Genomic DNA, 25,053 nt, shown 5'->3' on the forward strand with positions numbered 1-25,053 from the left:
AGTAAGTAAAGTGGGATATAAAATATAATTTAAAAGAAAATAAAGCCCCAGGACGGTAATTTATCACTTACTAAGAAGAATGAAGAAATGTTTGCTGCTTAGGCTGGTCATTGCATTGAAATGATCATTGTCTTTAGTTCGCATATAATCCATACTTAAACTCTCCTCATTTTTCAATACATATGATTTTGCCATAGGTACGTTGAGTACACTAAAAGATTCACTTGGTGAAACAGAAATACTAAGTCCAAGAGAATTTAAAATCATAAAAGGTGCCAGATCCCTTATGAAGGTAGCTGAAGATCCAGTGGCAGCTTCTGTAAATGCCTAACAAGGAAGAGTCATCATAAATACAAGAAAATGTAGAAAACTAAACGACAAGCAGAGTACTAACAGACATATGACAAACAACTAAATTAACAAAAACTTCTTTTTTAACCAAAAGGTTAACTCAGACTGGTACCCCAAAATTAAAGTTTCAAGTAACTTTCCTTACCTCAGCTAAATTATTTAACATTATAAGGCCACATTTAGATAATGTAATGTTTAGCTGGTCTTTCGAATAGAAAGTGATGACAGTTTTGTATTCTGGTACTCTGTAATTTTCTTCTTCAGTACCTGACTCAACAATGGCCTTTTTGGCTTTCTTTTTCATCTAAAATAATATAAATTACAGAAATGTGAGAACAATTTGTTTCTAGGAGCATGGTATAACTCATTTTACAAAGGAAAAACAAACATCAGACAAATTTCAACCAAAACATTAGAGAAAGCAATACATTTTATCAGTTCCACTGCCTTACTGGAATAACTGGGACATAAACCAACGAATGCCGCCTGGACAGAGGCAGTACTGGAAGAAAAGTTCTTCTCCTCCTCAGTTACACTAAAATGGCAGACATAATTTAGAAGGGGAAAATAAAACCCTAATAAGTAAACGCATGTAGCATCTGAATGAAAATCAGAAGCACATACATCATAGCATGTGGAAATTCAGGGCAAGAAAAGTTAGCCTACTGGTGGTATAAATGCTATATATAAAGAACAGAAACCTAGGGACTTAATAAGTCCAACAATAGTTGCAGAACAGTGCCACTAGGACCTAGGCTCCTGTGAATCAAACTACCTACCTCTTTTTAAGATTCGCAAGTCTACTACCTGTAAGTATCCTGACCTAACAACCACCAAAGAAATTCCTTTATCCAAATCCTCTATCTAAAATAAGCACAATCAAATGTACTGGTCTAATATAAAAAGCTGGAAATACCATGCTACTCACCTTCACTGTTCCTTTAACTGGCTTTAAGCCACTGAAAATTTGTCCATTATTTCACAGAATCATTATTAGGGAGGAGATACGCTAATAATCCTACAATCTCTTGCTTCAGAAGCACAATTTCATCCATCTAAAGGTTCTGATTTATATGATTACATAAATTCACATTATATTTTAAGTAAATAATGATGTGTTTTCTTTTATATACACACCCTTCAGATACCAAGGAAAACCTGGGATAGACAACAACCTAAAAAAAATGCTAGAAATATTTTAAGATGATAGTTTATAAGTGGGGACTTTGCAGCCAGTATTGCATTCCACCTCTTCTAATTTAAAGGTATTATTACTTTATGAAAGTCCTTTAACTTCAACAGTTTTAGTTCTATCATATATTAAAATGAAGTTTAAAACTGTATCTTCTTCAGAAGTTTGTTTTAAGTTTAAAGCAAAAGTAGATTATTTAAGACAGTATCTAGTACATAATAAATGTTACACAGTATTTATATTAGAAGCCCATGAGGCAACAGTCTTGGGTTTGAAAATTACATTCAGAGGTCAAACAAGGAAGCATGTGGAAAGGTTCATAATGAAATATCTGAACTCCGCTGTGATTAAAATTAAAGTGTGCGTGATGTGGACATCCTCAATATTTGAAAAAAATTTCCAGATATCAAAAATACCTTGATTCCAAGATTCCATGGTCTAAAATCCTCAGTCTGATCAATTTCTAAGGGTTCAAGCAAAGGCTCCCACACACCAAACATTTCATTGTAATAATGTACCTAGAGAGAGAATTTAATTTTTTAAATAAAACATTCTGGTATTTTCTAAAATCATCTTCCATGTTGTTCCCCACACCATTCCTTTTGGCTGTGCTATTTGTTCTGTATGAAAACCATCGACATGCCCTTAGTTTCCTATACATGCTTTCTCAATGATTTCCTCATCTGGCTAACTTCATGGTCTACTCTTCACCATTTATTCCAGAAAAAAACTCTCTTTTAAGTATCTTTCCTTGATTTTCAGGCTGGGTTTAACAGTGAAAACTGTGTTCATCAATCAAACATTACTGGAATTTTAAAAACATGTTCTATCTACCTCCACTAACTTTTAGAAAGCTTTTGAAGTGAAGGCAAATAACATATGATTCAATAAGCATGTACGTATTTGAATTCTCTGAACTTCCTGGACATCTCAGATCAAATTCTCTGCAAAATATAGATAATTCTAGCTAAAACTTGGAAACTTGAAACTCAGTCTGTCAGTTCCACCTCTATTAGTATATAATTCTATCATCACAAATATTGTAGTGGCTTATAAATTTTCATACTTATTGACTGAAGTAGAATATCAGATTAGTTTCTACTAAACATAAACTAAATACTTTAAAGCAAAGTATCCCTGGGAAGACTACATGTAGAAAAATTCTGATGCATAATATATGTTGGCTCAAAGTAAGTATCTTCCATAAAACTAAAGGACTCTCACAGAAATGTGAAAGACCTTGGTGGAGCCTACCAGAGTATGAAGATCTGCATTATGTAAATGTATAAAGCATATTCTTCTAATTTTTTAAGTCACTATTTCCAAAGAGAAAAGAAATAATCTATTATCACTTTAACGAAAAAAGGATACTTAATTTTTAAAATTAAGAATTTTACATCTACCGAACAGTCTATTTTATACACCTAAAAGAAGCAATAGATATTAAGAAGAGGTGGCAGGAATACACAGAAGAACTGTACAAAAAAGATCTTCACGACCCATGTAATCACGATGGTGTGATCACTAACCTACACCCAGACATCTTGAAATGCAAAATCAAGTGGGCCTTAGGAAGATCACTATGAACAAAGCTAGTGGAGGTGATGGAATTCCAGGTGAGCTATTTCAAATCCTAAAAGATGATGCTGTGAAAGCGCTGCACTCAATATGCCAGCAACTTTGGAAAACTCAGCAGTGGCCACAGGACTGGAAAAGGTCAGGTTTCATTTCAATCCCAAAGAAAGGCAATGCCAAAGAATGCTCAAACTACCGCACAATTACACTCATCTCACATGCTGGTAAAATAATGCTCAAAATTCTCCAAGTCAGGCTTTAGCAATATGTGAACTGTGAACTTCCAGATGTTCAAGCTGCTTTTAGAAAAGGCAGAGGAACCAGAGATCAAATTGCCAACATTTGCTGGATCATCAATAAAGCAAGAGAGTTCCAGAAAAACATCTACTTCTGCTTTATTGACTATGCCAAAGCCTTTGACTGTGTGGATCACAATAAACTGTGGAAAATTCTGAACGAGATGGGAATACCAGACCACCTGACCTGCCTCTTGAGAAATCTGTATGCAGGTCAGGAAGCAACAGTTAGAACTGGACATGGAACAACAGACTGGTTCCAAATAGGAAAAGGAGTACATCAAGGTTGTATATTGTCACCCTGCTTATTTAACTTATATGCAGAGTACATCTTGAAAATGCCAGGCTGAAAGAAGCACAAGCTGGAATCAAGATTGCTGGGAGAAATATCAATAACCTCAGATATGCAGATGACAACACCCTTATGGCAGAAAGTGAAGAAGAACTACAGAGCCTCTTGATGAAAGTGAAAGAGGAGAGTGGAAAAGTTGGTTTAAAGCTCAACATTCAAAAAACTAAGATCATGGCATCCAGTTCCGTCACTTCATGGCAAATAGATGGGGAAACAGTGGCTGACTTTATTTTTCTGGGCTCCAAAATCACTGCGGACGGTGACTGTAGCCGTGAAATTAAGACACTTGCTCCTTGGAAGCAAAGTTATGACCAACCTAGACAGCATATTAAAAAGCAGAGACATTACTTTGCCAACAAAGGTCCATCTAGTCAAGGCTATGGTTTTTCCAGTAGTCATATATGGATGTGAGAGTTGGACTATAAAGAAGGCTGAGCACCAAAGAACTGATGCTTTTGCACTGTGGTGTTGGAGAAGACTCTTCAGAGTGCCTTGGACTGCAAGAAGATCTAACCGGTCCATTCTGAAGGAGATCAGTCTTGAGTGTTCGTTGCAAAGACTGATGCTGAAGCTCCAATACTTTTGCCACTTGATACGAAGAGACTCATTTGAAAAGACCCTGATGCTGGGAAAGATTGAGGGCAGGAGGAGAAGGGGATGACAGAGGATGAGATGGTTGTATGGCTTCCGTGACTCAATGGAGATGAGTTTGAGTAGACTCTGGGAGTTGGTAATGGACAGGGAGGCCTGGTGTTATGTGGTCTGAGGGGTCATGAAGAGTCAGACATGACTGAGCAACTGAACTGAACAACAGTCTATTAATTTAATCAACTTAAGATGAATGAAATCAGTTGAAATATAAACTTCATATGTACTCTAAAAGTAACATACACATAAAAACAATTATATCAAGGGCATAAATAGGTACACTTTTTTCCAAAAGTTTGGGAATCAACATCGTATTTATTATAAACTTAATTTAAATGTTTAAATGAGATTTCCAAAATAGTTCATATGTAGCATTATTTCTTATATAATCTGGAAAAATACTATATATGCTTACTTCTAGCTCAAGCTGACAGTGGAGATTTATTAAGGAACTCCAGTTTTTGCCTTCCCCTGAGAAACGTGATTTTGCCAATAGCATAGGTACTGTTCTATGACCAATTCCAGCCTCAAGAACCAGAAAAATAGAATCAATGTTCATTTTTATTATCTCTCCTTTGGGTACCAATTCAGGCATGGGAGCTCTTTTTACAGCTTCATTTGGTTCTTCAAGAAACCACATATTTAAATCTTTTGTATCCTTCTTTTCCCATAAATGTGCTGTAGAAGAAGCAGTTTCTTTGGGGATGGTTTCCTTAGCAGTATAAAGTGCTGAAGTTATGGTAATCACAGTATTTATGATAACTGGTGAAACCTAAGGAGAAAAATTCAAAGCAATAAAAAAAAAATACAAAAATCACTTTCCAAACTACATACTTCAAAGAACATGAAATATATTTGCTGATAGATCAAGAGAAATTAATACTGAAATAATATTACTACCAAGAAACAGATACAATTTGCTGCCTACAAAATCTTTTTTTATTATGATAGGTAATTTCAATAGTTAAAATATTTACATGTTGATATTAAACTGACCAATTTCAACTATATATACTATAAGGAAGCTACCTACAGAAGCAGTCAACTGCCAATAATAAAATACATGAAAAGATTCATCATAAAATGTAAATTAAGTATCATTTAAAAATTATGTGTCAAAAATATTTTTAAACAGCTTCCTTTTGCTTAATGATTAATATTATTGTTATAATTGTTTATTTCTAAGTTTTATTGTTTTTTCCAAAAGGGCACTAAAGATCTGAATGACTGATTACATTATAACTTACCTTCAGTGTCAGGGATTTTACTGATAATTCAAGTACTTGTGGATCTGTACTTATCTGAGTAGCTTGACAGAACAAGTCACAGGGTTGCAAAACCTATAAGAGAAAAATCAATACTATCAAATTAACACATTCTTAAAATATTTTTACTTAAAGACTTGTCCAACAGGAGATAACTATGCTAAATAAACAAGTTAGTAAAAATAATCTACTTCAAAAACAAGTCAGTCAATAAAACATTCCTTTCTTATCCTCTTGTTCGTTATTTATAATAAACAGAAAGTACTTATATTAGCAACACTACTGACAAAGAAAAAGAATTTCTTAAATATATGAAAAATTCACAAAACTTGTATTCTGTATTTTATTTTATAGCAGTCCCTTGGTATCCCTTCGGGACTGGTTCCAGGACACAAACACCTGTCCCCTACCTGCTTCCTCCCACCCATGGCAGATACTAAAATCCAAGAATGCTCAAGTCCTTTGTATATTGATAAAATGGCACAGTATTCAACAACAATGAAACAAACATCACAATTTTAAAAAATGGCAAGAGAAATTGAATAGATTTTTTTCCCAAAGAAGACAGAAGGCCAACAAGCACATGAAAAGATGTTCAACATCACTATTTATCAGGGAAATGCAAATCAAAACCAAAATAAAATATCACCTCATATCTGTTGTAATGGCTATTATCAAAAAGGCAAGAAATAAGAGTTGGAAAGAATGTGAAGGAAAGGGAATCTTCATTCACTAGATGTGGGATTTGTGTAGTTACTGTGGAAAAACAATATGGAGAGTCCTCAAAAAATTAAGAATAGCTATCATATGATTCACCTATTTTACTTTTGGGTATTTATCCAAATAATACAAAAGCACTAATTCAAAAAGATAAATGTCACCCCCTTTGTTCACTGCAGCATTGTCTACAATAGTCAGGATTTGAAAACAACCTAGAGTGCCTATCAACAGATGAAAAGATAATGCAAATGTGGAGTGTTTCTCTATGTTTGTATGAGAAGGGAATACTACTCAGGCATAAAAAGGTGAAACCTTGCTATCTGCAACAATATGATGGACCTTGAGGGTATGATGGACCTAAGAGAAATGAGTCAGATGGAGAAAGACAAATACTGCATGATTTCACTTATATAAGTAATATAAAAAAGAAAAAAACAAGAAATGAACAAATCAAACAACCACATAGTTACAGATAACAGATTGAAAGTTATATAGGGGAAGGTGTGGGGAACAAATGGGGTCAAGGGTGTCAACTGTATGGTTACTGGTAAAAACTGAATTTTTAGTGGTGAACATACTTTTGTGTACGCAGAAGTAGAAAAATAATACTGTACCCATGAAACTTATATAATGTTATAAGTCAACATTATCTCAAGAAAAAAAAAAAAGACCAAGTACAGTCAGCCCTCTGTATCTACAGGTTCTGTATTTGTGGATTCAACCAAAGATTGAGTTACTAAAATAAAAGTTTTATCGTGCTATTTTTTTCCATTATAAAAATAAATGAATGCTTGGTTGGGACTGGTGCGCTGGGACGACCCAGAGGGATGGTACAGGGAGGGAGGAGGGTTCAGGATGGGGAACACGTGTATACCTGTGGCGGATTCATATTGATATATGGCAAGACCAATACAATATTTTAAAGTTAAAAAAAATAAAAAGATAAAAAAATTAAATGAAATATGTTAACCTATATAGGACAAACTACAAAAGAATAAAAAATTATAAATAAATTAGACTTGCTAAATAATTCTTAATATAAGTGTAAATTAACTGAGTCTGCCCTAACTATAGTAAACATAAATCTGTCCTGTAGCCCCCAGTACTCCTCCCAAATGCAACATATGTTTACCTCCTAAGGATCTTGATAGTCACCTCCCAATATTATAGCATGAAGTCCAAAATCTTGAGAGAGTTAATTCTTATGCAGATTGATAAGGAGAAAGGGGGTCCAGGGCTCTCAAGGAAGAGAAAGGGGCAAAAATTTTTTTTTAACATTGCTTTGTCTTAGTCACATAAGACATTTTTTCTTAAATTCTGAGTTGTTATGACAACAATCTTTAAGACTAACTTTCTTTAAGCCCAGAGCTAATGATTACACAACAAAACAACTCATCCTGCTCAAGGGTATGTTTTTCCTTAAGTTCTGTGCAGTCTCCTTGGACTGCAAGGAGATCCAACCAGTCCATCCTGAAGGAGATCAGTCCTGGGTGTTCATTGGAGGGACTGATGTTGAAGCTGAAACTCCAATACTTTGGCCACCTGATGCGAAGAGCTGACTCATTGGAAAAGATCCTGATGCTGGGAAAGATTGAGGGCAGGAGGAGAAGCGGATGACAGAGGATGAGATGGTTGGATGGCATCATCGGCTCAATGGACATGGGTGTGGGTAGACTCCAGGAGTTGGTGATGGACAGGGAGGCCTGGCATGCTGCAGTTCATGGGGTCGCAAAGAGTCAGACATGACTGAGTGACTGAACTGAACTAAACATACAACTCAATATCATTTTTATTTTTTTACCAAACGCTCCAATTAAAGATGGGCAGCAGAACTGAACAGACATTTTTCCAAAGAGGACATGCAGATGACCAACAGGCACATGAAATGATGTTCAACATTGCTAATCAGTAGAGATACAAATCAAAACGACAGTTAGCTTTCACCTCACACCTGTCACAATGACTATAATCAAAAGTACAAATGCTGGCAAGCGTGTACAGAAAAGGGAACCCACTGTTAAAGTAGTCTTTACTGTCAGGATGAAGATAGGATAGACAAATGACAGATTAGTAAATAAAACAAGAGTTCTGCAGCAAAAATAAAAATAAAAACCTTCCATGAATAAATAACAGCTTTGGTTGTTAAAGCTACTTATATATGGAATCACCAAATGGTTAACAAACTAAGGATTGCCAAGGAGACCAATACTTGGTATATAGAAGTTTTTTAGTATTAAAACTGCTAAAATCACCTCCAAGTAGTAAGCTCAACAGAAAGCAAGCTGTGACAACAGTGTTTATCCTGAAAAAGACAACAGTCACTTTACATATGTCTACAGTGGATAACGTTTAAAAAAAGAGAGAGAGACAGAGCCACGTGAGAAAATGTGAACAATGCTCTTTCAAGAGAGCAAAAATCAAAGACTCCAACATGGGCTATCCAAGGAATTTACTCCATTGCTGGAGCTTCAAGTTTTCACAATTCAATTCAGCAGGATATTTCAACTGTTATGAAGCAACGACTACAAAGTGTTTCCTATTCTTTCTTTTTCTGAATGGGTTTTTAAGCTTTGAGTTTTCAGTCCTTGTACCACTGTTAAACTAGTCATTGTGTACAGTGGTGAGGTGTGCGTCTGTCAAAAATTGACAACTTATTTGTCTATTAGTTAATATATTGCCTGGGCTTCCCTGGTGGCTCAGAGGGTAAAGCATCTGCCTGTGATACGAAAGACCCAGGTTTGATCCCTGGGTAGGGAAGATCCCCTGGAGAAGGAAATGGCAACCTACTCCAGTACTCTTGCCTGGAAAATCCCATGCACAGAGGACCCTGGTGGGCTACAGTCCATGGGGTCGCAAAGAGTCGGACATGACTGTGCGACTACGCTTACTTAATATATTGCCAAATCGAAAGAAGTCATATGCAGACACAATAAAGCAAACTATCATCTAGGAGGAGGAACAAAATGGTGGAGGAGTAGGTGGACATGGAGTATATCCCTCTCCATGGATACGTCAGGAATACACCTTCAGACACAGAAGTACATGCAGAACACCAGGTAAGAGGGGACAGGAGTACCTGACTAGTGGAAAGGAATATAGAACCACCCAAAACTCAGTAGGACAAAGGAACTAGGGGAAAAAACAGGAGTGTTCAGAGGACTGGACCTGCCCTTGGCAGGTGGGCAAACTGAAGCAAGGGTACGATCCCCACATTGGGGCAATTGTCTGAGTCAGAGGAGAAACATTTAAGGCTCAGAGTGAAACAGCTGATCTGTGGCAGCCTAAATGTTATGAGAATCAGACAGTCCTTGCCACAGCCATACACAGTCTGGACAGGGACGCAGGTCCCATGGAAGGTACAGCAGCTGGGAGCTGGAGTTTAGAGACTATGGAGCAATCCCAGTGTGAGGGCTGCTGTTGACTGTGGAGAGAGGAATTTAGGAGATGTGAAGGAGGAGACTGTGATGGGAAATGCCTGTAGAGGAAAGCCAGGAAGCCATGGAGGCAAGGTGATCCTACTGAGTCACACATAGTGGGTGGAGCCATCACCATAGCCTCTCTCCCCACATGCCAGCATTGGCACCTGAATGATAAAAAGGCTGGCCCATCAAACACCTGATGCGCTGCACTACAGAGTAGGACCCCACCCAGGGTGCCCCTTTAAGTGCCTGAAATGCCGATCTACGGGTAGGACCCCAGCCAAGGGGGCCCCTCTATGTGCCTGACGTGCTGAACAACAGAGAAGGATCCCAGGCAAGGGAGCCCTCTATGTGCCTGAACGGGCGGAGCTATGGGGAAAAACTGGCCAAAGAGGCCTTCTGATTGCCAGCTACAAGAGGCTAGAAAAAAGACTGATAGGGCCATAACTCCTGTGGTGGAGGCAGTCCATGTCCTTGCACACTTGGTGCTGCCCAAGATCCCCACAAGCCAAGCAGCTGTGCCACCTTCACGCTCAACTCTCACTGGGGCAGAGCTGCTACAGGCAAAAAAAGTCTTGCATCTATGCACACAGGGTTGCTTCAGTTGTGTCCAGCTCTTTGCGAACCTGTAGACTGTGGCCTGCCAGGCTTCTGTCAGGGGGGTTCTCCAGGCGAGAATACCGGAGCATATTGGCCAATACTGGTTGCCATACCCTTCTAGAGCACTATATTTCCTGCTGCCCTGGCTGCCAACTCCCCTGAGTACCTGGTGCTGCCAGAACTCTTGCAACCTAAACAGCTGCACCACCCCCGACATCTGGCCCTCACAGAGGCAAATCCAAGTCCTCCAGGGCAGCCCCAGGAGCAAACCCCAGGAACAACCCACATGCAGAGATGGAAATAAAACCACAGTTGAAACCCAGGGGCAGTGTGGCTAAGGAAGAAGACTGCAAAACCTAACCACTAGTTATACAAGCTGCAGATTAAATCCACACGATCAACGAGGCAGACTCTGTGTCTACAGAATACATAAAAGGACATTCAGAGCTCCCACAAAAGGAAACACACTGGTTCTGATAGCTGTGGATATTGGAGAGAAGAACACACAGGAGTAGGACCAGATTAGAATCTGAGTTGCCCCCACAGCAGGTCCAGAGATCAGCAGTTTTGGAGGGCATAAAAGGGAGGTGAGGTGGACTGCGACCTCCAGCAAAGGAAAGGACTCTGACAGCAGTGGCTCAAGAAAAACATTTCTTATTCTTATGGTTTGACTTGTCCTGTAGATTCCCTTGGATTTTTTTTCTTTTCTTTTTTGCCCCTCTGTTGTAGTTGTCAATTTTTTGGCACTATGAAATCTAATTAAGTTTTTGAATTTTTTTTTCCTCCTCAGACACATTTTTTGTTGTTGTTATAAACCTCTGCCTCTACATTGGGCTTCTGCAGTTCTGGGAGTTTTCCTTTTTATTTTCTTTTTAATTTTAATTTTTTAAACCTATTATTATTTTTTATACATTTATTCCTGTTTGCTTTTCATACTGTTCCTTTCCCCTTCCAGATAATCTTTAACATATATAAATCTTCTTCATCTACCTGTATTTAACTTTGCATATCTATTCTTTCTTTTCTTTCCTGTCAAACATTTGTTAGCTTTATTTTCATAGCTTTATTCCCCAACTTGCATCTTCCTTTAGTTTCATTTTCCAGTTTCTGTTTTAGTTAGTTTTGTTTTTAACTGGTAGATATAACTCTTGATTTCCTTTGTTCACTGGGTCAATCTATTCTACTTTATTTTTGTTGGACTGTTTTGATTTTGCTTATGGGTGTAATGCATATGTGTATATTCAGTTATACTTCTTATTGGTGTTATAAACCTCTGACTCTGTGTTAGGATTTTGCAGTTCTGTTTTCCTTTTTTCTTTCTTCTTCCTTTATGTCTTTCTTTTTTTTCTTTGCTCTTTTTTATAATTTTAATTTTTTAAACCTATTATTTTTTTCTCTACATTTATTTCTTTGTTTGCCTTTCCTACTGTTCTTTACCCCTTACAGTTAATCTTTAATGTATATAAATCTTCTTCATCTACCTGTATTTAACTTTGCATATCTATTCTTTCTTTCCTTTCCTCTCAATATATGTGTTAGTTTTCTTTTCATTGCAATAAAGCATATTTGGCACCTTGCTTTAGTTTTGTTTTCCAGTTTGTGCTTTAGTTTTGTTCTTAACAGGTAAATATAATTTTTGATTTCCTTTGTTCACCGGGTCAATCACTGTACTTTATTTTTGTTGGATTGTTTTGACTTTGCTTATGGGTGTATATGTATATTGCATCATTTAAATTATTATTTGCCTGATTTTGTAACTGCTATTTGTCTGGGGTTCATCTTTGGTTTCTCGTTTTGGGGTATTTGTTTTTAATCTTACTTAATGCCATAACAAACCACTTGTGGAGTCTTCCTTCCTGACCAGGGATCAAGCCCTGAGCCTTTGGAGTGGGAACACTAACTCCAAGACCCTAGACTACCAGAGAACTAACCCTAGGGAGTACCAAATAATGAGAACTCACACAAAGCAAACCACTTGAGTACAAGACCTGGTATCACCCAACCATCAGTAACACCCTGTACAGGATGCCTCACCTAAACAACAAACAAAAAAATACAAACCCAATCACCAGCAGACAGGAAGGATCACCACCTCACTCACCCTTGCCCATCAGAGGAAAAATAAACAAATGAAGGAACAAAAACTCATCACAAATCTCAGCCTATAGGAAGCTCACACAACCACTGCACCAAACATAGGAGGCCAGAAATCAAAAGGAAGAAAGAAGTCAACCTTTTACCCTGGGAAAAGACCACAAACACAGTAAGTTAAAAAAAAATTATGAAGACTGGCTGAATGTATACAAAAACAAGATACATATATATGCTGTCTACAAGAAACCCACTTCAGACCTAAAGACACATAGAGACGGAAAGTGAGAGGATGGAAAAATATACTCCATGCAAATGGAAAGCAGAAGAAAACTGGAGTAGCAATCTTCATATCAGACAAAACAGACCTTAAAATAAAGATGATTACAAAAAATAAGGACACTACATTGATTGATCAAGGGATCAATCCAAGAGGAAGACATAAAAATTGTAAATATCTATGCACCCAACATAGGAGCACCTCAATACATGAGACAAACACTAAAAGACATAAAAGGAGAAATTGACAGTAACACAGTAATAATAGGAGACTTGAACACTCCACTCCCACCAATGGACATTTCATCAAAACTGAAAATTAAAAAGAAACACAAGTCTTAAATGATACATTAGATGAGATGGATCTCATTGATATCTTCAGGACATTCCATCCAAATGCAGAAGAATACACCTTCTTCTCAAGTGCACATGGAACATTCTCCAGGACGGACCACATCTTGGGTCACAAATCAAACCTCAGTTAATTTAAGAAAACTGAAACCATATCAAGCATCTTCTCTGACCACAACGCTATGAGACTAGCTATCAATTACAAGAAAAAAACTGTAAGAAAAACAAACACATGGAGATTAAATAACATGTTTCTAAACAACCAACAGGTTACTGAAGAAGTCAAAAGGGAAATCAAAAAACTTCTAGAAACAAATGACAATCTAAACATGACAACTCTAAAACCTGACGGGATGCAGCAAAAGCAGTCCTAAGAGGGACGTTTATAGCAATACAACTCTACCTCAAGAGACAAGAAAAATATCAAATAGACAACCTAACTTTACACCTAAACTGGAAAAAGAAGAACAAAAAAACCCCAAAATTAGTAGAAGGAAAGAAATAATAAAGGTCCACGCAGAAATAAATGAAAAAGAAATGAAAGAAATAACAGTAAAGATTAATAAAATGAAAAGCTGGTTCTTTGAGAAGATAAAGAAAATTCACAAACCATGAGCCAGACTCAATAAGGAAAAAAAAGAGAGAAGAATCAAGTGAACAAAATTAGAAAAACAAAGGAAAGGTTACAACAGCAAATGCTCTTGCACTGTTGGTGGGAATGTAAATGGATACAGCCACTATGGAAGACAGTATGGAGATTCTTTAAAAAACTACGAATAAAATCACCATATGACCCAGCAATCCCACTCCTAGGTACATACCCTGAGGAAACCAAAACTGAAAAGACACACGTATCCCACTGTTCACTGCAGCACTGTTTACAGTACCTAGAACATGGAAGCAACCTAGATGTCCATTGACAGATGAAAGGATAAAGAAGTTGTGGCACAGTTTCAAAGTGTTTTATGAGTGCTAGGAGTCAGATAGTTAACTTGAAAAGATGTCTTTGAAGAAACAAATTTTAATCAGTTATGAAGAGGAAGAAGGCCAAGAGGATACTAGAAAATAAAATACAAATGGGAAGCATGCCAGAGCACATGATTGACGGTTCAAACAAGCCATAGGGAGAAAAGCAAGTAGCACATCTGAGAAAAATAGGTCTAGATGGGAGAAAAAATTAAAATAATAAAACTGAAACAACACAACAAACAATTGGTAGAAAGTCTTAACCGCCTAAAAGCAGTGTGGAATTGGCATGGAAACAAAATCATAGTCTTCACTGAGAAGTATTTAGATAAAATCAACTTTTCAGTGTGACTGTTCCCATAAATACACAAAACAATGAGGAACAAATGGAAAAAACGAAAAGAGAGTTTAAAAGCTGGTGCAATAATAATCTAAATTAGGCTCTCCAAGACGAAAGAAAAGTATTTTATAGAGTAAGTTGGAGAGTATGTAGCCACTTTCCTAAAGTGATACACGCTAAATATAAAACAGTTTACAATTAAGCTGACAAGTAAATAGAAAACTCACAGTAGTGATTTTTCCTTTTCTCTTGACTGGAAGAAATGGGCATGCTCTCACTTGGAGATCTTTAATGGCAGCAGTCATTGTATCATTTTCAAAGTCACCTAGCCAATATATTTCACACTGTGTTGTAATGACTAAGGCAGGAGCATCATTTCTTGTCATATCAGCGACAAACACAATTTCAGGATTTTTAATAGTGATGTTCATTTCCCACTTTTCTGATTGCTGTTTAGGTACTAAAATAAAAACACAGATAATGTCTTAAAACAGCTATAAATCTTTCTTATATTATGAAAAATTATTTATAGGACAATGATATCTCTATTTGAAGTAAAAGCAAAATAGAAATACTTAGATCCCAAAAGAATTTACTGAAAGTCTCCTAGTATAAGATTTAAAGAACTCATAGCCATTAGAATATTTTAAAATGTGAGGGGAAATCTCTACTATTTAATGGCAGAGCTAAAAATAAACTAGTTTCTAACTCTTAGCTTGACACTCTTTCTACTACACTACAAGGAATGAAATATATAAAAGATAATAGAAAATTATAAATGTAACAAGAATAAAAGAACTTTAGGGACTTCTCTGTGGGGTCCAGTAGGTAAGACTCTGCACTTTCCCTGCAGGGAGCATGAGTTCAATCCCTGATTGAGTGGCCTGGCCAGAAAGCAAACACAAGTATATAAATAAAAGACAAGTTTAAGTTACAATACTATCTTTAATTATGAAAAGGAGTCATTGTTTCATTATTGTCTCCTTCCAAGAAAATCTTTCAAATTATTGTCTTCAAAGAAGTACAATTACTTATTTTAACATGGGTCTCATAATTTTTGAACCCAGTATTTACTTATGACTTGAAAAATACAGAAACTGTCTATCTTATCAGAAAACACATTTAAATTTTCCTCTTACCTCTGAAAAATAAGGATTTCTAACTTATTGATCCTGTTATCCTCATCATCTAGAAGGATAATCAAGCTAAGTGTTATTATAGCACTTCAGTAACAGATATGGAATATTTTAGCCAATAACTAACCTTCTTCTTTAGCAGACCATGTTTGAACATTGGTTTCTACAGCAGTGCCTGTAGTGTAGGCCTCAAGAAAGACATTTGCAACTGTCAGCAGAAATTCCACACTTGCACAAATATACATTTCTTGAAGGACTATATCAGCCACCCAACCATCTCGGATCGTCCTATACCTTACATCCATCATGTCCTTTTTGTCAAACCCAACTGTCAGTCCTATCATTCTGAAAAACACAATCACAATTTCTATGAGTGTCCTGCACCTAATCAAACACACCAATAAAACTCAAAGGTCTCTCATTGCTTTCACCGACAGCAAGCCAATGTTCTGAAGTCATTTCTCTTAGTAGGATAAGAGAAATAATAAATTTACAGACTTCAGGAGCACAATTGTTTCATAATATAGGAAGTATATCCTTAAGAAATTATCAGAATTTTGAATCTCAGCATATTTTTTCTACAAATTTTCATATATTACCCATTACAATTGTATGGATTCATAATTCAGATAATAGATATTAATTTAAAACCAATTTAATTACACTGATTATTTCTATTTAACCATTTTTTTCTATTCAACCATTCAACAAGAACAGCACATAAACAGAGCATTTAAAATGTTGACTGAGAACTATGGAATCAACTCCATTAAAGCTTTGAAGATATCAGATTATACCCAGAAAATGCATATGCAACTTTGAGAGTAAGTTCTATAAAATACACCAACCATTGCTCAATAAAAATTTAAAACACTATTACCTAGGAGTTGCCTTCTTGATATGAGGCCTTTTGTCATCTAAAATACAGTTTTTTAATGAGAAGGAAGAAAGTATTGAGTCATCTGTATACATTTTTAAAGTGCTTATAATATTCTCCAACTTAAATTCAGCAAGTTTCAGAGAAGGATCACGAATATCTGTAAACGAAGTCTGAGGAAAAAGAAATCAGTACAAATGTTTTACATTTGTATGTAAATATGTATACATTTGTATACATATACATTTATATACATTTGTATGTAAATATGTAAATATTTGTATGTTTTACACAAACATACAAATTTAAAACATATTTTACAATATGAAATACCACATTCTCTATTTCCAAGAGCTCATAATGAAAAGCATATATTAACTTTAAAATATCACTTTTCATATCAAAGGCTATATGTAAGAAAACTCATTTTAAAAGGCAAATAGTTAATGTGAAAAGTGCAACAATTTTTCTCAAAGGAACAGATACAACAAAACACAGGAAACAGCAAAAATATAGTTTTTCTTCTTCAACTTACCTGTTTAGGACCTGGACTATACAGTACCATGGTGAGATAATCGGTTCTGAAACTCATATTTAGTGTTGTCTTAACTTGAGAAGCATGTGAATGTACTTCTACCACAGCAGCTGTCACTACAGTTGTTCCTTGGAAAAATTAGTTAGTGGATAAAAGAAAAAGGTCAGGAATGGTAGAACTCATTAAAATGGAATTAAAAGTAGATTTACCATAATTATTAAATAAATGGGTATTGTACAATATTTTTCCAAAAATTCAAAAAGATTTAAAAATTCAGATGTTGAACTCACTTAACTCCAGGGTTGGCATTCTTTACATAATAATCTGGGAGTCTAAACTCCTGGTTTACTTTTAATAAACTCTTGGTTTAATTTTTGTAAAATGAGAATAAAGGAACTAACCCCTGGGTCTGTTTTGGCAATTCAGGGAAATAGCATGTGTAAAATGCATACCAGAGTACCTGGCATATGTGTTTTGTATTTACATTTTACTTCAAAAAAAACTAAAACCAAACAAGATGCTTTAGATGACATTTTAAAAATGTTCCACTAACCAAAAGGATCCAAAATTCAGTCTTTTCTATATTTCATATTTTGGGGCAAGGTATTATATACACATGGTACATTTTAAATGGATTCTGTAGACCTATTAATCCTTCTCTTGGCTGTATTGCTCTGTCAATGATTTCTGGTTGAATAGGAATGTGACTGTGGACACTTGCTTTGTTCCTACTTTAGGTGGAAAACTTTCCATTTCACCTTTAAATATACCTTTTCGATATTTCTACTTTTTATCACAAATAGGTGACTTATTAAATGCTTTTTCTGCATCTATTCAGGTGATATAACTTTTTCTCCTTTTTCTATTAATTTGGTGTTACCTTAATTGATTTTTGAGGGTTAAATGAACTCTGCATTTCAGGATAAGTCTAAGTCAAGATGACACATCCTACATGCTTATTGCTGGATTTAGTATGATATGCTGTTAAGAATTTTTATTCCTGTGTTCATTAGGGATATTAGGTGCAATATTCTTCCCTCAAAGTTGTTTTTTATTTTTTATTTGGGTTTTTGGTATCAGGCTAATGCTTGCTTTATAAAACGACTAAGGAAGTGTTTCCTCCTCCTGTATTTTCCAAAAGGTTTGTTTAACACTGGTATCTTACTTAAATGTTTAACAAAATTCACCACTGAAATTCAATTCTTTTAACAGATGCAGAACTATTCATCTTATTTCTATTTCATCCTATGTCAGTTTTGGTAACTTTTTCAAAAAATTTGTACATTTCATGTAAGCTGTAGAGTTTATTATCACAAAATTATTTATACATAATAATTTCTACACAGTAGAAAGTAAAAATGACTTTCTCAGCATTACTGACTACATAGAAAACCCTAAAAAGTCTCCAACAAATTACTAGAATTAAGAAATCAATTTAGCATTTATACAAAGATATAGGGTTACTATGCAAATATCAATTGTATCAGTAACAACTGAGAAATATACTTTTAAAAATATTTGCAGTAGCATCAAAAAACATACTTAGGAAGAAGTTCAACACAATTATGCAAGACTGCTACACTGAAAAATCTCAGTACTGAGACTGAAAAATCTCAGTATTTTAAATGAAGAGACTAATGTGTGCTCAATCACTCAGTAATGCCCGACTCTTTCTGACTCTCTGGATTGTAGCCTGCCAGGCTTTTCTTTGTCCATGGAATTTCCCAGGCAAGAATAACTGGAATGGGTTGCCATTTCCTTCTCTAGGGGATCTTTTAGACAGGGATCAAATCCACATCTCCTACATTGCAGGTGGATTCTTTACCTGCTAGGCATCATGGAAGCCCCAATAGCTTATTATTTTACTTCCTCTGTTGCTGCAACACAACACATGCATCTCTCAAGGAAAAAAAAAAAAATTATCTCTTCACGCATTCTAAAAATGGCTCAAAATCATGCAAAACAGTTCACTTCACTTCTGCACCAGAATGTACTGTATATATATTTCTCCCTTCTTGGAACAGAAAACATGTCTTCCTCTCCCATATTACTTAATGTGGCATAGTTAACACCTCATTCTACATGTTATATAGAATTTATGTCACTTTTCTTAAGACATCTGTCCTTTTTTCTTAAAGCATTCTAAATTCCTTTTAATGAAAACTAAGTACTTTCTAGCCCAGTAACAGATAATCTGGGGATCCTTTTTAATGCTTTCTGTATTTGAATCCCATGTTTTCCCTTTTCCTGGATTCCTTATTTGCTTTGCTAGAATATATTTTCAAACTACCAGTATACCTCAGAGACTGCAAGATTGGTTCCAGACTACTGCAATAAAATGAATACCACAACAAAGCAAGTCACACAAACTGGTTTTCCAGTGCATATAAAATGTTATGTTTATACTATATTATAGTCTGTCATAACACAATAGCATTATGTTTTTAAAATATATATACCTTAATTAAAAACTAAGTTTGTTAGAAAAATGGAACCCAGATAGACTTTCTTGATTCAGGGTTGCCACAAACCTTAAATTTGTAAAAACTGCAATGTCTGAGAAACACAATAAAAATGAAGTGCAATAAAATGAGCTGTACCTGAATGGGTATAAAGAAAGTAAACTTTGAGTCACTGGAAATCTAAAAATTGTTTTCACATTTGGATGATGGTTGGACCATATATAGAATTCTAACTTCAAAATTATTTTCCTTAGAAATATATTTTCCAATATTACCCCACTGTCTTTTATCCTCCATCAATCCTACCCCATCCAGTTTCATTCATGATGAATCTGATTCCAGTCACTTTTTTTTCTAAGCCCTAACAGGCAGCCTGGTATTCTTCAATATTACTTCTGTTGCTCTGACATTTCACAAAAATGTGTTTGCATGGAAGTATTCAATCAGCTTGAAACTGGGTAGATTCTTTATATCCAAGAATTTGTTTCAATATTTACTTAGTTCTATAGAGTTCTCTTCTAGGAACTCTTTCTTATCTTAGGAAGACAGAAGGTAGTGATGGTAGGATTCAGTTCTTATACTCCTAGAATTCTGTTTTTATGAATTAGTTTTCTGTTCACATTCTCTTTTTTTTCTTCAATTATTTTGTCTCATTCAAGAAACACTATTCTGTTTATCCTGCCTGCTTTTATGCTTGAGTTCTTATGATTTTCTTTATATCTGACCATTAATATTTAACTATAAAGTACTGGGTTGGTTATTCTACCTAGTAAGAATGATGATTTCTATAATGTTATAAATAAATGTAAGGTTGTTTCTTTGCTGGGATTCTGACTGGAAAAGCTGTGCAATATGATTTCAGTTTGAGGTAGGGAGACTTGAGGTTCCCCCAAAATGCCAGAATGAGGAGAATTTATTTTAGTGAAGCAAAATCATCTAGTAGTTCTAATTAATCCAATTTCTTTATGTGCTGGTATTGAACTTAAGCCCTAGTTAGGTTTCTACATAATAAATTAAATCCAACATTGGATGCAGCCTTCTACTGAGTAATGATTCCTTCTGCTCTATTTTATCCATGTATCTTCTAAATATTTGCTGGAGTCCATCACTAATGGTCATCCTCTTTTGAGACTGCTAATATTTTGATACTTCTAATATTAATATGAAATATTCCACTGGAACATATGCTTCACTAGGAACAAGGGAGAAGAGAAAGGATGAGGAGAAAATTTGAAAACTGAAAAATAGGAACTTACAGGGGAGTTAGGATAACCAAGAAAAAAACACATACTAAGGAATTTTGTCACAAGAATTAGAAATTTGATTCAAAAAAAAAAAAACAACAGAATGACTAATAACAGATAAATGAGAACTACTTGAGTAAGATTAGCTAAATAGAAAAGGTTTATAAATTTTACTTTACCCAAACCTACAGTTAGGGAGAATGAAAGGAAGGAGAGAAGGAAAGGAGGAGGGGGCTAATTTAAGGTTAAGACGTACCTGCCGCATGGTGTGACGCAGTAGTAGCACCACTAGTAACACTGGACTGATCCTTTGTTACCTCATGTGAAGCACTATCACCTTCATACCATATGTTGCCATATAATGTTTTAAAAATGGTCGTTATATCTTCTTGACTAAGAATGAACTGTTAAAAAAATAAGATTTGACCATTTCAACATTACTACCTCATGTAGTGAAAAAGTTTTATACAAGGAAAACTGTTTCATTTCAAACCCCTGCAAAACCAACTTTTAACACATTAGATACTTCTATTAACTGAAGGTTTCATTTTCTAAATGACCATGTATTCTTTAGTACCCTGTGAAATACAGAACTAAATTAAATGCCAGTATCAATACCAGAAGCTATGAATGATAAACTTTGTTATGAATGCAGCAATTAGCCTACTAGTTTTAAGCCTTTAAAATGAACTTTTATCTTTAAGTATCCATGTAGCTACTCTATATTTTTTTTGGTTAGTAAGCCCCTCAATTGACAAATATGGAATAATAAAAAATAATAAATTCAGAACACTTCCTAACACCATACACAAAAACAAATTCAAAATGGATTAAAGACTTAAACATAAGCCCAGAAACTATAAAGCTCCTAGAGGAAAACACAGGCAGTACACACTTCAGCATACGTAACAGCAAGATTCTCTTTGTCCCACCTCCTACAGTAATGGAAATAAAACAAAAATAAACAAATGGGACTTAAATAAGCTTAAAGGCTTTTGTACAGTAAAGGAAACAATAATCAAGATTAAAAGATAACCCTCAAAATGGGAGAAAATAATTGCAAACAAAACTGACAAAGGATTAATCTCCAGAATATACAAGCAGCTCACACAGGTCAACATGAGGAAAACAAAAAACCCAATAAAAAAAATGGGTAGACGAACTAAATGGACATTTCTCCATAGAAGACATTCAAATGGCTAATAATCACATGGAAAGATGCTCAACACCACTCATTATTAGAGATATGCAAGTCAAAACTACAATGAGGTATCACCTCACACCGGTCAGAAGGGCCCTCATCAAAAAAATCTACAAACAATAAATGTTTGACAGGGTGTGGAGCAAAGGGAACCCTCTTGCACTGCTGGTGGGAATGTAAATTGATACAGCCACTATGGAGAACACTATGGAGACTCCTTAAAAAACTAGGAATACAACTATCTCATAACCCAACAATCCCACTATTGGGCATACACCCTGAGAAAACCGTAACTGAAAGAGACACATATATGCCATGTTTTCTGCAGCACTATTTACCATAGCTAGGACATGGAAGCAACCTAGATGTCCATCAACAAGATAAATGGATATAGAAGTTGTGGTACATATACACAAAGGAATATTACTCAGCCACATTTGAGTTAGTCCTAATTAGGTGGATGAACCAAGAGCCTGTTATTCAGAGTGAAGTAAGTCAGAAAGAGAAAAACAAATATCACATATTAATGCATATATATGGAATCTATAAAGATGGTGCTGATGATCCTATATGGAGGGCAGCAACTGAGATGCAGAGATAGAGAACAGACTTGTGGCCACAGTAGGGGAAGAAGAGGGTGTGATGAACTGAGAGAGTAGCATGGAAACATAAGAATTACCAGATGTAAAACAGCCGGTGGAAATTTGTTGTATGATGCAGGGAGCTCAGATAAGATGCTCTGTGACAACTAGAGGGAAGTCCAAAAGGAGGGGACAGATGTATACCTATGGCTGATTCATGTTGATGTATGGCAGAGACTAATACAATACTGTAAAGCAATTATCCTGCAATTAAAATTTTTAAAAATACATTTAAAAAATTGAAAATATTTTACAATATGTTTTACATGAATTATTTTACCTGAACCTCACAAAAGTTCTAGATACAAAGAGTATAATCTTGATATTATAAGAAGATGAGACTTAAATGATTAAGTATCATGCTTAAGTACACTTAAAGCAACACACTAACTCAAAACTCTATGCTTTGCAAATTCAACATTAAACCACTAGCATAAGACCTGTCTTGAAAGCTGTGATGGTTAATTTTATGTCAACTTGACTGGGTCATAGTACATAGAGATTGAGTCAAATATTATTCTAGATGTTATATATACATATGGTATTGTAGACCATCTACAAATGCTCAGCTCCCTTCTCGGGGGGCAGATTCACTAGAATGAAATTGAGTCGTCCCCTATCAAGATACCCCAAGTAGCAGCTGTTGCAGGATATCACATATTTAACTTCTCCTGAATCTCAACTTCAGAGTCAGGGACAGGTTAAAATTGAGTCTTCAGGAAATCAGTCTAATGCACCCAGATCAAGAGTATACAGACACACACACACACCATAGCCTTGATTAGATGGACCTTTGTTGGCAAAGTAATATCTCTGCTTGCCGGGAGCCGGCATATTGTATATTGAGTGCATATTGCATACTGAGTGCAGCACTTTCCACAGCATCATCTTTCAGGATCTGGAATAGCTCAACTGGAATTCTATCACTGCGGGGAGCCAGCGTGAGGAGCTCCACCCATGACAAAGGTCATGAGGAAGGAGGCTCGGCACACGCAAAGGCGGGATCAAGCCTCAGGAGTCCCCCTGGATATTCTCGAGCGTCTACCCCCCAAACCAGAGTTTGCCTACTTTCTGCTTTGTGCTTTCACCTACACCTCTGACTTTACGGGGGGCTGTCCCCCACTACCTCTCTCTGAAAAAAGAGTTAGCTTACAGCTCCAGTTAATAATTCCTGGGTGTGACAGTGTTCAACCTACAAACTCCTTTGGAAGTCCTCTAGCCTGCCTGAATAGGTTTTTCCGGCACATGTGATTGCTCAGAGCCTCCCAACTGTGAGAGGCAGGAGATGTTCTAAACTGTCTAAACACAGATTCCTTTGAGTAGTTAAAAGATTGATTAGAAATTGTATTGGTGAAGGGATTTTCACTTGTTGGGCCAATGTATGCTGCTAAGTCTCCATATCCCTTACCTGCTGTGTCCCTGGCAGTGTATTGATTAATATAATTGGTGTAAGTAGTAGCTTTAATGTTTGTAACCTGGGACCCTTGAGTTAATTCTTTTTCTTGTTATAGCCCACCACACCTTTACTCTGTAGAAATGCAACTTTATCTAATGCTTTTGGAGGGTGGCTCCTGACCAGTCACCTTTAGAGAAAAATAAGTTTTCTGAAGAAAGGGTCTTAAAATGTTAACAGGCCTCCAGGCCAGAAGATGATGCAAATCACCTAAGCTTTTGCATATGATAAGTTTGCAGGAATAAAGCCTGGCTTGCTGCATGACTCTACCCCTTCCCCCATTATCTTCTATGCATAACTTAAGGTATAAAAACTACTTTGGAAAATAAAGTGCGGGCCTTGTTCACCGAAACTTGGTCTCCCCATGTCGTTCTTTCTCTCACCTTCTGGCTGAATTATTCAGCCTCTTTTCTTCACTGAATTTTCTTACTGAGCTATCCTTATTCTATTACTCTTTATATCCTTAATCAACGTTTAATTAAGCAGTTGTTTCCTGATCCTCGCCGACGCCGTCCCCGCTTCAAATTCCCTGGATCCACCGGGGCTGGACCCCGGCATCTGCTTTTTAATATGCTACCTAGGTTGGTCATAACTTTCCTTCCAAGGAGTAAGCATCTTTTAATTTCATGGCTGCAATCACCATCTGCAGTGATTTTCGAGCCCCCCAAAATAAAGTCTGACACTGAGATTTGTAAAGTAATATCAAATGATTTATGTCTAAGTTACTGACTCATTTGCCACTTCATCTTCAACATCTCCATTCTTCTAGGACCTCTGCTAGGTTACCTCATATATTCCCATGGCTTCAAATACAATCTGTAATTTGATGATTTCCAAGTCATTTCTAGCCTTAGACTGCTCCACTAAGATCTTTATTAAAATATCTGACTGATTACTTATAATACCATGTCTAATATTGTTTCCTTCATGACATTTACCATAATTTTTAACTATTTTAATTATGTGCCTGTCTATCTCACCTCTGGATCACCACCATCCCCTGCATTATACTGGTAAGCTCCATGGAGCCACCAACAATGTCACAATTCCTTTGTAATC

At 36.0% G+C, this 25,053-nt stretch overlaps 1 protein-coding gene across 3 annotated transcripts in view; it reads right to left on the reverse strand.

Moving 5' to 3' along the window:
* The window catches only part of VPS13A (vacuolar protein sorting 13 homolog A), a 283,496-nt gene that overhangs the window by 88,659 nt on the left and 169,784 nt on the right, over window positions 1–25,053 (reverse strand). For all 3 annotated transcript variants that reach the window (XM_005892982.2, XM_005892984.3, XM_005892985.2), the window contains exons 35-44: window positions 20,956–21,103; window positions 16,994–17,121; window positions 16,462–16,631; window positions 15,709–15,926; window positions 14,673–14,905; window positions 5,662–5,754; window positions 4,830–5,186; window positions 1,960–2,061; window positions 497–655; window positions 72–327 (exon numbers count right to left, since the gene is read on the reverse strand). In XM_005892982.2, the coding sequence (XP_005893044.1) occupies window positions 72–327; window positions 497–655; window positions 1,960–2,061; window positions 4,830–5,186; window positions 5,662–5,754; window positions 14,673–14,905; window positions 15,709–15,926; window positions 16,462–16,631; window positions 16,994–17,121; window positions 20,956–21,103 (1,864 nt within the window). The remainder of the gene's footprint in view (window positions 1–71; window positions 328–496; window positions 656–1,959; window positions 2,062–4,829; window positions 5,187–5,661; window positions 5,755–14,672; window positions 14,906–15,708; window positions 15,927–16,461; window positions 16,632–16,993; window positions 17,122–20,955; window positions 21,104–25,053) is intronic.

Source organism: Bos mutus, chromosome 8 (assembly GCF_027580195.1).
Source record: "Bos mutus isolate GX-2022 chromosome 8, NWIPB_WYAK_1.1, whole genome shotgun sequence".
NCBI classification, from domain to species: domain Eukaryota; kingdom Metazoa; phylum Chordata; class Mammalia; order Artiodactyla; family Bovidae; genus Bos; species Bos mutus.